Here is a 15,265-nt window from a genome sequence, read left to right on the forward strand (position 1 = left end):
AGTGAAAAATCTGGTGTAATTTTGATAGGCCTGCCTTTATATATTACTTGACCTTTTTCCCTTACTGCTTTTAATAATTTATCTTTATTTAGTGCATTTGTTGTTTTGATTATTTTGTGTCAGGAGGAATTTCTTTTCTGGTCCACTCTATTTGGACTTCTGTAGGCTTCTTGTATGATCATGGGCATCTCTTTCTTTATGTTTGGGAAGTTTTCTTCTATAATTTTGTTGAAGATATTTGCTGGCCCTTTTAGTTGAAAATCTTCATTCACATCAACTCCTATTATGCCTAGGTTTAGTCTTCTCATTGTGTCCTGTATTTCCTGGATGTTTTGAGTTAGGATCCTTTTGCATTTTGTATTATCTTTGATTGTTGTGCAGATGTATTCTATGGAATCTTCTGCACCTGAGATTCTCTCTTCCGTCTCTTGTATTCTGTTGCTGATGCTTGCATCTATGGTTCCAGATTTCTGTCCTAGGTTTTCTATCTCCAGCGTTGTCTCACTTTGGGTTTCGTTATTGTGTCTATTTTCATTTTTAGGTCTTGGATGGTTTTATTCAAATCCATCACCTGTTTGTTCATGTTTTCCTGCAATTCTGTAAGGGATTTTTGTGCTTCCTCTTTAAGTTCTTCTATCTGTTTAGCAGTGTTCTCCTGTATTTCTTTAAGTACGTTATTAAAGTCCTTCTTGATATCCTCTACCATCATCATGAAATATGCTTTTAAATCCGGGTCTAGTTTTTCCGTTGTGTTGGGGTGAGAGTGCTGCGTTCTCATGATGGTGAGTGGTCTTGGTTTCTGTTAATAAGATTCTTACGTTTGCCTTTCGCCATCTGCTAATCTCTGGAGTTAGTTGTTGTAGTTGTCTCTGGTTAGATCTTGTTCCTCAGGTGTGTATGTTAGCCTCTATCATCAGACCTGTGAGACTAGATCTCTCCTGAGTTTCATTGTTCAGAGTACTCTCTGCAAGTAGGCTCTCCTTTTGCAGGGAAGATGCCCAGATATCTGGTGTTCGATCCTGCCTCCTGGCAGAAGTTGTGATCCACTCACAGAGGTCTTAAGATTCCTGTGGAGGGTCCTGTGTATACCTTAAGGGTGTCCTTCAGACTCCACGCCCAAGGCACCCCTGTGCTGGCAGGGACTGGAAGGGACTTGTACCCCTGATCAGGCTGGGTTTTCTGCTTCCCTAATTACTGCAGTCTCAGGTCCCTTGTGTTTGGATTGGAGCAGTAGCTGTGTTCAACTCACCAGAGGTCTCAAGATCCCATTGTGGGTCTTGTGGGTAGCTTGCGGGTATCAACCGACTCTGCGCCCTAGCTACCCTGGTGCTGGTGGGACTGGAAGGGCTACTTCCTATTCTTGAACATGATGTCATAATTATTTTAATGAAACTTAATTAAAAATTAATCCCTATGTTTATCTAGAATTATGATTACTACAATGTACATGAATTTCCCTCTTTTACTCCTGAGAAATAATATGTATGTTTGGTTGTGAATTTATAGGAAATTATGTTTAAAACAATAATAAGAATAATTTCACTGAAATAAATTGTTAGGCTAGTGTCTACTGACCTGGCAGTCATCTTAATTTTTACCACCAGAATTTGGAGACAAGAGTACGCTCAGTAAAATGTACTGTTTTCTTGCATTCTGTGTTTTCAGTAGGATAGCATATAAATGCTGGTGGCATTTTATTGGTGTACTATATTTTCTTTTACACTCAATAAAGCTAGACATATGCTGATTTCCTGCATAACACTGAGCTTCTAATAGGTAGGTAATTAGCTAAAGGCACATAAGCATTATCTAAAGGAGCAATCACTACTTGCTGAAAGTGCAACATATTACATAGACTTGCTTAAATAATATTCTCACAAATTAGAGAAGACAATCTTAAATAAGTTCAATCTTGTTTAAGTTAACACTTGCTGCAAAATGGGGTCAAGAATAGAAGACAATGATTTTAATATAATTTGCTATGTAACTTCTATAGTATATTTTGAAGAAGAGTACAAACATAATGTTTAACTTTCTGCAAATCTCTTTTTAGCTTTCATTCCTGGACTAAAGAAAGGTACAGTAGAAATAAACACAAAGATTCACTAAAATGCATGTTTCACTTCAGAGAAAATTGTTCATCTTTGTTTTGGGAACTTTTTTTTTCACCCCTCATAAAGCATTCCAAATTTTAACTGCTTGCTTCAGATTTAAAAAAAAATGAACTGATATCTAAGAGAATATTCCATAAATTGGTTATTCTCACTACTTGAATGATTTTTTTTGCAATTTCTTTACATCAATTTTTATGTAACAAAATTAATATAATCATGTAGTCATGTTTTTGACTTAAAGTAGCTGCTTTTAAATTAAATATGGATTTGACTATATTATTTTCCTGACCAGGGAAATATTTTCAACATCTCTCTGAGGGAATACAAAGGATTAAATATTATCTACACTTCTTTCCTAATTTGAACTCTACATTTTCCTATACATACTAAAGAAAATAGTCTCGCTTCCATTCTTGTAATGGTATGTAAGGTATACTTTTTACCAACAATTGTGATATGATTATTTGTGAGTCTCTACTAAGATAAGGTGAAGAAACAGCCAATATTTTTAAACATGAAATTTAAGCAAACAGTTAAAATGTATTTAATTTTATCCTTTGTTCATAAAATTTTAAGATTTTATGGAATATTCTGGATGTCTCATCTGTATTTACGCTTATTTTAAACTCATATTTCAAAATGGTCTTTTTATTTTTCTATTTTCCAAAAACTATAATTTTCCTTTGTTAGTTTTAAAACTATAACCAATAACTCATTGTTACTCCAAGCAATCTAAAATAATTACTAAAGTATAGCACTTTCTGAAGTCAGTAATAAATCCCGTATGTTGCACATAGATCTCTTTCCTCTTCAAGTTTGATATGAGAATTGGCATTATGATTATTTTTGCTACTTTGATTGTTTTCAAATCTTGGAACTTCTTGTGTTTTGTTTAAATACTTCTTTGGCCATCTTATATGGTCAATCTTCATATTCTAATTAATTCACCAATCCTCAAAAGTTTGAAAATTTAATGATATCTTACTCCTAATGTCCTTCAATCTTGAACACTTATATGCATAATAAAATTAATGTGAAAATATTGCATATAGTTTTTTAACACTCCAGTTCTTATGGTTTTGTAGCTATTTCTCTGCAAATTCGTGAGCTGTAGATATGGGATAGACATAAGAACATGTTTGTGTTTCTGATTCAAGTCAAATACATTTTCTTCATTTCAAATTTGTTGATTTCATTGTAAAAACTTCCCCTGAAGAATATATCATTTATTTTTCAATTTATTTAGGTTATGAGAAACCTCATGTGCAAATATGCTTGTTCTGTTCCTTAATTCCTATTCTGCAATAAGGCATTTTTCAACATATAAAAAAAAAATGTGATAAATGTGTTACCGTGTCTGATTTATTTTACTTAGCAATGTGTCTTGAAAAACTCTTCATAGAGGCACTGTGGAATTAAAAAAAAATTGAATATGAGTCAGGACCACATTGATTCTCATAAAACTATTGCAGCTGCCTAGGTGAATATACACAGTGAAGTCAATTAAGTATTCTAAGATTTGAAGTTTATGTTTCCTTTCTTTTTCTTTTGTTTCTTCTATTCTATTTCATTTTCCTTCCACACTCCTCCCATTTTTCAAAGATCCAGATAACTATGAATAGAGTATATACCTGAGTATGAACTTTAACTTCTGATTATACTGAGACTATAGATATAAAATCTTGTTTATACAGCACATATTAGACAAGCACTTGCCCAACTGAGCTCATTCTCTAGACTCATTTTAAAGATTGCAGAAACCATGTGTTCCTGGTATATAATAATATAATTAAAACCATAAAATTTGGCACTACTTAGTATTCATATATGTAATTAAAATGTATGCTGTCTTCAGCAAACATTTGACATTCATGCCACACTTTCATACTCAGGTTCTATTATTATTTTAATTTTTAAATTTTTATTTATTTATATTCCAGCCATTGCTCCAGCTCCAAGTACCACCTCCCACAGTTTCTCATCCCATTCTCTATCCCCCATGACTCTGAGAGGATGCCCCACCCTCACCTTCTAACATTCCCCTTCCCTGGGGCCTCAAGTCTCTACAGGATTAGGCATAGCTTATTCCACTGAGGCCAGTTCAGGCAGTACTCTTCTATATATGTGCCAGGGGTCTCAGACCAGCCTATGTAAGCTTCCTGGTTGGTGACTCAGTCTCTGGGGGTTCCCAGGCATCTAGGTCTCTGGGATAGTTGAAACTTCAGGTCTTCCTTTAGGATCAACTTCCCCTTCATCTCCTTCAATTCTTCCCCTAATTCAACCATTGAGGTCCCCAACTTCACTCCAATGGTTGGGTGTAAATATCTGCATCTACCTCAGTCACCTGTTAGTAGGGCCTCACAGAGGACAGCCATGCTAGGCTCTTGTCTTTAACTCATGCACATTTTTGCATCAGTTATAGTGTCAGGCCTTGGTGACTATTCTCCTGTCCCATGAGATAAATCCCAATTTGGTTTCTTCTTTAGACTGCCTTTCCTTCAGTCTCTTCCGCATTTTTGTCCCTGCAGTTCTTTTAGACAGGAATAATTTTGGGTCAGAATTTTTGAATGAGGGTTAATAATCCCATCCCTCTACTTGGGGTCCTTTCTATCTACTAGAAGTAGACCTTTTGAATTTCATCTCTTTATTGTGGAACACTTTGGATAATATAACCCCATTTGAGCCTTGGGGATCTCTCACATACCACATTTCTGGGAATTTTTAAAGGGTACCCACCTTCCATACCAACTTGGCCCTCTGGGCTTCTCTCATGCCCCTCCCCCATTCCTGATCTTGTTCTCCTTTTCCACTCTCCTTTCCTTCTCCCAACCAGATCTCATCCTCCCTCTGCCTCCCATTTTATTTTACAACCCCTTCTAAGCTGGATTGAAGCATACTTATTTAGGCCTCCCATCTCTTTAAACTTCTTACTGTCTGTGGGTTGGATCATGGGTATTCTGTACTTTTTGGATAATATCAAGTTATCATTGAATACAAACCATGCATATTCTTTTGGGTCTGGGTTACCTCACTCAGGGTAATATTTTCTATTTCCATCCATTTGTCTGAAAATGTCATGATGCTCTTTTTAATAGCTGAATAGTATTGCATTGTGCAAATATACCGCATCTTCTGTATCCATTCTTTAGTTGAGGTACATCTTGGTTGCTTCCAGCTCCTGGCTATTACAAAGAAGTCTGCTATGAACTCATGTCCTTGGGGTATTTTATTTTAGCCATTAAAGGCAACATAAAATTGAATAGTAGGAGATTCAAAGTGTTAACATTTAAAGTTTTATGCCTGCATAATTCAACACCAATACAATTTTTTGAACATTTTAGCCATTCTGATTGTTGTAAGGTAGAATCTCGGGGTTGTTTTGGTTTGCATTTCCCTGATGACTAAGTATGTTAAACATTTGTTTAAGTGTTTCTTGGCCATTCGAAATTCCTCTATTGAGAATTCTCTGTTTATCTGTGTACTCCATTTTTAAATTAGATTATTCGGTTTTCAGTTTAACTTCTTGAGTTTTTTATACATTTTGGATATTAGCCCTCTATTAGATATAGGGTTAGTAAAGATTTTATCCCAATCTGTAGGCTACTTATTTGTCCTATTAATGGTGTTAGTTGCCTTACAAAAGATTTTCAGTTTCTATTGTTTAGATTTTTACATACTAGAAACTGAGGCAACATAAAATTGAATAGTAGGAGATTCAAAGTGTTAACATTTAAAGTTTTATGCCTGCATAATTCAACACCAATACAATTTTTTGAACATTGATCAGTATTGATCATAAATTGTAACTAAATTAATTCTTCAAATTTTGTCTGATAAATACTATATATTTAATATGATCATTATATAGTTGCATTTTAACTGCATACCGGTCTCAAAAGCCATACTATATTTTATTTTTGTTTGTAAGGCAAAAAAGTCTTCTTCTTTTTACCTATTGGTTTGCTATCTATGATTATAATTCATTTATCTTATACATTTTTGATATATTAATATAATATGCCTGAAAATAAACTAAGTCTTTTGAAGTATTTGTTATACAACTAAATCTTCATCTGAAATTGTTGCTGACTTGAAATGCTAATTATGTCAAGGATTCTTATTTTTAAAAAAGAATATGGAAAAAGCATAAATTACATCTAGGAGAGACTGTAATACATGAGTTTTCTCTCATGCAGCTGAATTGCCTTACCTATAGGCATCTAACTTCTTAGTTCTTTAAGTCTGTATAAACACAAAATGTAATTTATCTGTATGAAGAATAGCCATGAAGTTTTTCCTACGTTAGTTTTTTAGACAAACAGCGTCCTTTAAAGAGTATCACATTTTTCATATGAAGGCATTAATTAAAATATATACGCATAGGTATTGTCTTAGTCAGGGTTTCTATTTCTGCACAAACATCATGACCAAGAAACAAGTTGTGGAGGAAAGGGATTATTCAGTTTACACTTCCACATTGCTGTTCATCACCAAGGAAGTCAGGACTGGAACTCAAGCAGGTCAGGAAGCAGGAGAAGATGCAGAGGCCATGGAGGGATGTTACTTACTGGCTTGCTTCCCCTGGCTTACTAGCTTGCTCAGCCTGCTCTCTTATTGAACCAGGACTACCAGCCCAGAGATGGCACCACCCACAAAGGGGCCTTTCACCCTTGTTCACTAATTGAGAAAATGCCTTACAGTTGGATGTCATGGAGGTATTTCCTCAACTGAAGCTCCTATCTCTGTGATAACTCCAGCTGTGTCAAGTTGACACACAAAACCAGCCAGTACAATTGACCCCTTGTCAACTTAACACACAAACACATAACTATTAAGCCTCAACCCTTACATTCTTATTCATCCCCAAGGTCTAAATAACTTTAAATGTCCCACAGTCTTTACACATTCTTAAATTTTCAATCTCTTTAAAATATCCATGTCTTTTAAAATCCCAAGTCTTTTTACAATTAAAAGTCTCTTAACTGTGGGCTCCACTAAAATAGTTTCTTCCTTTAAGAGGAAAAATATCAGGGCACTGTCACAATCAAAAGCAAAAATCAATCTCCAGCCATCCAATGTCTGGGATCCAACTCACGATCTTCTGGGCTCCTCCAAGGGCTTGGGTCACTTCTCCAGCCATGCCCTTTGTAGCACACAGGTCATCCTCTAGGCTCCAGATGCATGTACTCCGATGCTGCTGCTCTTAGTGGTCATCTCATGTTACTGGCATCTCCAAAACACTGCATGGCCCCTTCAGTCCTGGGCTGTCAATTGCCACTGAGGCTGCACCTTCACCAATGGCCTTCCATGGCCTCTCACAGTGTCGAGCCTCAGCTGCTCTGTGTGACCCCTTCATGCCTTCAAAACCAGTACCACCTGGGTGACCCTTACACATTACCAAGACCCGCTGCAGCAGGAGTACAACCTTGGCTATCTCTGTAACACAGCCCCTTTGTGCTTTCAGAAAACACTTACCAGATGTCACCTCGATAATGTTGGTCTCTTCTTAAACACCTCTAATTTCTTAGCCCCAGCTAACCAGCATCAATAGTCTCAGTAATGCAAAGGTTTTGCTTTAGTAGTTCTGGTATCTTGTTAATCACAGCTGATTCTTCAGCCCCAGCTAACCAGAACCACAGAATAATTAAACTCTAAAATAGCAATGGCCCTGAAAAGAGTCTTTAATTTTCCCTCTGAAATTTCACAAACCAGGCCTCCATCTTCTTCATTGTTCTCAACATTATCTTCCAAGCTCCTACACGACATCTGACAGAGCTCTTAACACCAAATGGATCTTCTAGCCCAAAGTTCCAAAGTTCTTCCATAGTCCTCCCCAAAACATGGTCAGGTTGTCACAGAAATACCCCACTATTCTGGTACCAATTTGTCTTAGTCAGGGTTTCTATTTCTGCACAAACATCATGACCAAGAAACAAGTTGGGGAAGAACGGGTTTATTCAGTTTACACTTCCACATTGCTGTTCATCACCAAGGATGTCAGGACTGGAAATCAAGCAGTTCAGGAAGCAGTTGCTGAGGCAGAGGCCATGGAGGGATGTTACTTACTGGCTTGCTTCTCCTGGCTTGCTCAGCCTGCTCTCTCATCGAACCAGGACTGCCAGCCCAGAGATGGCACCACCCACCCACAAAGGGGCCTTTCACCCTTGATCACTAATTGAAAAATTGCCTTACAGTTGGATCTCATGGAGGCATTTCCTCAACTGAAGCTCCTTTTTCTGTGATAACTCCAGCTGTTCAAGTTGACACACAAAACCAGCCAGTACAGGTATTAAATTACAAATTTATAGCATGGACCATACAATTAATATCTTCTTAGTAATTTTATATCTCCCTCTATTATCATGCTACATGACCAAATCAACTGAGGTTGTGTTAGTTTTGTTTTAGGTTCTAATAGTTAGACATAAAATATTATAGAAAAATATTTTCAGAAAGAGTTGTCTTATAAATCATTAGGATCTGAGTTTTTTAATATTTAAAATAGTTTTCTTCAAACAATATATGACAAAATAAATTTTCTATATTCACTAGAAATGGTACATAAACAGAAAAATAGACAAAATGTGTCTCCTAATATAGTTGTGTTGCTTGTTAATGGTTTTTATAATAAAGGAAAATAAAAGCAATTTTGAAACTATTTACCATTCAAAAATAAACTAGAGAAGAAAACTAATTTCATTTTGGAGACAGTACACTTATTATATTCTAAAAATGGTTGTAATGCTTTACTCTTTTCATTCTGATAAAACTTTTGGTGAAGCATTGAGTCAGAATCTAACCTAGGAAAGCAAAATTCTCTATTCAAACTTTGTATTTTGAATTTGTGTTAGACTTAAAATACGAATGTAAATGAAATAAAAGGCATTATTAATTGATATTTTCTTATTAGAAAATTTTAAATGAGCCATAAAATTTTGAAATTTCCAAATATGGCTACAAATTTTTAAATATTATTATAAGCAATTATTGTATGCTACAGAAATTATTAATGAACAAAGAACTTTGCTTTCTGTAAATTGTTAATTTAAAACTATGGGCACAAAATTTCAAATTTTAGATTATAAATTTTTCCATATTTTCTGCAACACAGTCATATGGAAATACAAAAGTAATTTTAAATTTCCAATAGTTGTATTATTAAAAATTAAATAGAAATAGTCAAAATTAATTTTAGTAACACAGTTAACAAAACATATCTCAGGTCTTACCATCATAAAACATAACTAACTAAAATTTATAAATGTTTTATTTCTTTTCCACAATATATATTGCAAACAAGTATCTGGTTTATGAATAGAAAACTTAATTCAAACCAGTCATGTTTTAAGTGTTAGACTAGCTACTTGTGGCTAATAGTGATTAATTTGGTGAACTTTGAGATTGGTCACTGTACACAGTGTTTTGATGTTATGCCAAGATTAATAAATGAACAAGCAAAAAAAAAAATCAACATTAGAACTCTTGAATGTGTACTTGTTCCTTACTGAAAATTACCTTCCTAGGCTGTCATAATTCAAATAAATGAAATATTTGGGAAATCTCTCTCTCTCTCTCTCTCTCTCTCTCTCTCTCTCTCTCTCTCTCTCTCTCTCTCTCTCTCTCTCTTTCAAAACCAATAATGGTTAAAGAGATATCTCACCAAGCCAAAAATATAAATAAACTTTGCTATCACGGCTGAGTTGCTGAGTTAAATTCTTGGGACCTATATTACAGAAACAGAGAAACTGACTACTGCAAGATGTCCTCTGACTTCCATACTTGAAACATGGACTCCTATTCTATTTGTACTCTGTTTGTATCACTGGAATTTTTGTTTGTTTGTTTGTTTTGGTTGGTTGGTTGGTTTCATTTTGAAATATTTTTATTATTTATTTTCTTTATTTACATTTCCTGGTTTCCCCTCTGACAACCCTGTATGCTATCACCCCTCCCTCTGCTTCTAAGAGGGTGCTCCCCTACTCACCCACCCAATCCCACCTCTATGCCCTGGTATTCCCCCACACTGGGGCATAGAGTCTTCACAGGACCAAGGTCCTTTCCTCCCACTGATGTCCCACAAGGCCATCCCCTGCTACATACGTGGTTGGAGCCATGGGTACCTCCATGTATACTCTTGGGCTGATGGTTTAGTCCCAAAGAGTTCTGGGAGATCAGGTTGGTTGATATTGTTGCTCCTCCTATGGGGTTGCAAACCCCTTCAACTCCTTCAGTCCTTTCTCTAACTCCTCCTTTGGGGACTCTGTACTCAGTCCTATGACAGGAGCCCGATATAGTTTTTTTCCTGAGAGGCTCTTCCAGGGCCTGACAAATACAGAGGCAGATGTATCACTGTTAAAGTAGATTCAGAAGATCAAAACATTTCTTTTCTCTAGGTGATATAAGATAAATTTCAAATATTATTGATATAATTTACCATAACATGGATCTTGTATTAAGAATGTGCTCTTCTAAGAACAGTAAAAAAAAAATGAATCTGTTAAGTAGATTCCCAAAAAATTATGCAGTGCATAAATATATATTAATGGTATTTGTGCTCAGTAGGCACATTTTTTGGAACTATTAAAAAGAATATAATAAAATGCTGTGTGTCTAGTACAGCTTAACATATTTTTTACCATTTGAAAAACCCTTATTAATATTACAAAATTCACTAATTTAGAAGCAAGAAATAAATATCTAACAGAGTAAGGAAATAGAATGCTTATTTAAAAGAACAATATTCAAGTAAAATAAAAATGCTTTATTTGCAAAACCAAATCTAATTATATCACTGTTGAGATAAATATGCAGAAGATTATTTGATATTGAGATATAAGTGATATACTGGAAGTATATTTACTGGTTTGTTTTTCGCTTAGAGAAAGCAGCTGTTGAATACTTTGCCTGGCTTTAATGTACAACTCATTAAAACTGTTATATTTTCTAATCAGTCAGTTTATCATCAAATAGAATGAAAGAAAGAATATGGACCTTGAGGATGTTCATAATTTCCAATTATGAGCTTGTTTTGATTCATGACAAAAATTAAGAATGCTGCTGGAAGAGATGGCTTAAGCCAACAAATATACTTAACTACCAATTCTGATGATCTAAATCTATTCTTAGGAACTTTATTTTTCAAAGTGAAACTGACTCCTACAAAATATCTTCTGCCGTGCATAGTTGCAATTTGGGCACGTGAGCATTCACATACATGTACATACCCAAGTTAGAATCCATACAAAATAAAAGAATTTATTTAATAAAAATTTAAAATTCATATAGTCTGACATTTTATAATATATTATTATTTTTAGACCAATGAATAGGTTTTTGTTTATTTTTTGTTGGATATTTTCTTTATTTATATTTCAATGTTATCTGCTTTCCCAGTCTCCCTGCCCCCAAAAAACATCCTACCCCACCTCTCCCCCTGCTTTTATGAAGGTGTTACTCCACCTACCCACCCACTCCTGCCTTCCTGCCCTCATATTTCCCTACACTAAGGCAACGAGCCTTCATAAGACCAAGGGCCTCTCCTCCTATTGATACCAGATAAGGCCATCCTCTGCCACATATGCAGATTGAGCCATGGGTCGCTCCATGTGTACTCTTTGGTTGGTGGATTAGACCCTGGGAGCTCTGGGAGGTCCGGTTGGTTGATATTCTTGTTTTTCATATGGCATTGCAAACCCCTTCAGCTCCTTTTGTCCTTTCTCTAACTCCTCCATTGGGGACCCCATGCTCAGGTCAATGGTTGGCTGTGAGCATCTGCCTCTGTATTTATAAGACTCTGGCAGAACCTCTCAGGAGACAGCTATATCAGACTCCTGTGAGCGTGCACTTCTTGGAATCCATAATAGTGTCTACATTGTTGACTGTATACAGAATGGATCTCCTAGATGGGTCAGTTTCTGGATTCCCTCTCCCTCAGTCTCTGCTCCACACTTTGTATCCATATTTGCTCCCGTGAGTATTTGTTCCCCCTTCTAAAAAGGACCAAAGTACCCACACTTTGTTCTTCCTTCTTCTTGAGCTTCATGTGGCTTTTGAATTGTAACCTTGTGTATTCTGAGCTTTTGGGCTAATATCCACTTATCAGTGAGTGCATACTATGTATATTACATTATTTTTAATTGACAATATTTTCCATACTCTTTATTCTGTTCACAGTTTCCTTTTTCTTGTCTCCTCACATGTCATCCCAACCTCCTCACACAGTTAAGTCCAAATCTCCTTTATGACTGTCTTTAGAAAATAAACAGGTTAACTAATGAACCGGAATAAAATAGAATAAACAAAGATATTAATAAACTTATTTAATATTTATTTATCATCTTTTTTCTGTCATGTAATTATTATACATTTTTCCTCATTCCTTGTTCTCAAAACATATTGTTGTTTATAAAATATATTCAAAGAGATCATAAATACTAGGAAACAATAAAATATTGTCAGCTATATGATAGACAAACTCAAAAATCATTACTTAAGATATTTAATAAGGTTACTGATTACTTTAGCTTGTAATCAAGTTCTGTAATATTTCAATACATTTTCTATTTAAATAGTCTCATTATTCAAACCTGGCCTACCTCATCATATGCCATGTTCCATCATAGTATACCCTTACCAAAATAGAGAATAAATGAAGAATAGACTAGAAATTTTATGACATACAATAAAATTTTCTAAAATCAATATTTATCTAATTTCACATAATTTTATTCATTTTGAAATTAAGATATGCTTAAATTTTATGTGTTATCTCATAAAATAAGCACTATCTTTACACATAGTTAAAACAAATGTACTTCTCATATATGCTTGAACTCACATTTTATCATTTCTTATAGCTTCAGCAAAACACATTGTGTTATTTTTTACTGTTACTAATTTGTGGTCTATTCTAAATTCATATGCCAACTATCTATAGCAATTGTGAGTCAGAGTTAGAAGAATATGGTTGAAGAATACACCACTATAAATCTATAGCACCAGTGGGTGTAAAGTTGAAATACTTTCTGAACTTAATTTAGCTTCACAGCTCTTTCAACATTTTGAGGGATGCTACAAGGTTTTTATAGAAACTTCAACAAAATTCTATGAAAGAAAAACAATGCAGGGAAAGTTCCTCATAAAATGTATAAAATAAATTTATGTTATTACTAGACATTATCCCTAAGAATGAAATTTTACTTAGGTGTAATTTTTAAAATTTCTTTCCATGTTATTTTGTATATTTTATTTTATCTTTGTTATTTTACTTTTAAAAGATATTTAAAATCATGTGAATAAAGTATAAAGTTATATCTCATGCATGTATATATTACATATTTTTTATGAGATTAATTATATTTATCTAAATAAAAACTTTGTCTTTGTGTATAATTATACTATTAAGAATCCCTTCTCCTTGCTTTTTCTAATGTAAAGTACATTATGGTTTTCTATAGTCCCCACATTGTGTATTCCTCACAAAGCTTTGTCTTTTATCTAATTATAACTTAGTGCTCATTGATGAAACTTTCCACATTTCAATTTCCTTTAACCCAGTGTAATCACTATTCTATTCAACTTGAAAGATTATATATATAGTCAGGGTCCAGCCTCGACACAGGATCAGAGTTCTCAACTGGAAGCAGGGATATCTGGAAAGCACATAATAAATATACACAAACTGCTTTTTTGGGGTACAAGCTGACAGGCAATTTTTCAAGGCTTAAAGTTTCTCTTTCTTCTTTCTCATTCTCTGCTCTCTTTCTTGCTTATTCTCTCACAGCTTGAGGCTGCACACACTCTGCATTCTCTTGTGCTCTCTGCTTTTCACCTATGTGCTTTTCTTTTCTTGAACTCTCATGCTCACACACACCTCTGTGCATTCCCCTTTCACTCTCTCACACATGTACTTCCCACACATTTCACACACACACCACATGCACTCTTCCTTTACTCACTCACACACTCTCAATACATGCCTCACATTCTCTTCTTCACTCACTCTTCACATGCTCTTCTTATGCTCTCTCTTCATGTCATTCTTCATTCACCCTCTTCATTCACTTCACATACTGCTCACATTCTCTTTACATGCTCTCTACTTGCTCTCTTGCCTTTCTCTTGCCCCAGTCTTTTATTGATACTCCAAAAGCAGGTAAAGAAGACAGTATACAATCATTGCCATATCAACTTCAAAAGAGTAACCACATCCCACAAAGAATCAAGAATTACAATTGTTCCCCAAAGTTTCCAGCTTCCCTATTCCCAGGCATATAGCCAAATAATAATAATTACAAACTTACCATTATTTAAACTTTAAATTATTATATGTCAGAACTCGGAGCTCTGAGGCCAACTACTTGCATTTTCTTGTGAAGCTCTAATGATAAATGATATGGCACAGTTGACAGGCAATGGCCAGAATGAATCAAGTCAACCCTTAACTCAATAGTTTTGTTAGCTTCTGCACATTGTACACAATGACTTTCCTAAGAGTCCCAGTGTTTTGACTTAGTTTGACTAATATAAGATTTTACATATTCTATACTTGCTTATCCAGGTACCACTCTCAAATGTTATGCAAAACTTATTTCATAACTTTAATATTTTTTCCTTTCTTGGGGTCCCAATGTTAGCTCTATTTCATTTTCTAATAATTTCTCCAAACTTTCTTTGCAAATCAAGCATTAATCTGGAACTACCATTGTGTAGTCACTGCATTGTTTCCAAGATGAGAACACACAGCATGAACCTGGGCCATTAGGACTGTGCTGTGCTGTGTCCCATTCCTCAATTTTTAATTGTTTAAGAGTCATTACATCAAGGAACATCTAGATGCACAGAATTCACCAGAGCAGAAGAAGAAAGAAGTAAGTCAGATAGAATAGAATAATTATTCACACCAAGGTCAACTGAAAAGTAGTCATGCACAAATAAAATCTATATAGCCATTGTCTAGGGCTAAGGTAGGAGAAATGAGAAAAACTGTTTTTTACAAAGAGCTACTGTGGGCTACTGAGATGTCTCCATCCTGGCCTACTGCAGGCAGTTCCTTATTTCAGATGGCAGGTCCCCTGGAGGGATGTGTCTCCTGCTACTCAGGGTGCCAGACACCATCCTTTTCTACAAGGAGCTGCTGTGGGCTTCTGAGA

At 35.1% G+C, this 15,265-nt stretch overlaps 1 protein-coding gene across 12 annotated transcripts in view; it reads left to right on the plus strand.

The window, feature by feature from the left end:
- Positions 1-15,265, plus strand: part of Pcdh11x (protocadherin 11 X-linked) — a 620,385-nt gene that overhangs the window by 518,849 nt on the left and 86,271 nt on the right. For 4 of the 12 annotated variants that reach the window (XR_001782746.2, XM_006528388.3, XM_006528386.4 and 1 more), the window contains one exon: positions 2,054-2,077. The exons of the other annotated variants lie outside the window; for them this stretch is intronic. Coding sequence is in view for 3 of the 4 variants with exons in the window: in XM_006528388.3 (XP_006528451.1) it covers positions 2,054-2,077 (24 nt within the window). In the remaining variant the exon portion in view is untranslated. The remainder of the gene's footprint in view (positions 1-2,053; positions 2,078-15,265) is intronic. 12 annotated transcript variants of the gene reach the window in all.

This window comes from Mus musculus, chromosome X, assembly GCF_000001635.26.
Source record: "Mus musculus strain C57BL/6J chromosome X, GRCm38.p6 C57BL/6J".
In the NCBI taxonomy this organism is placed as follows: domain Eukaryota; kingdom Metazoa; phylum Chordata; class Mammalia; order Rodentia; family Muridae; genus Mus; species Mus musculus.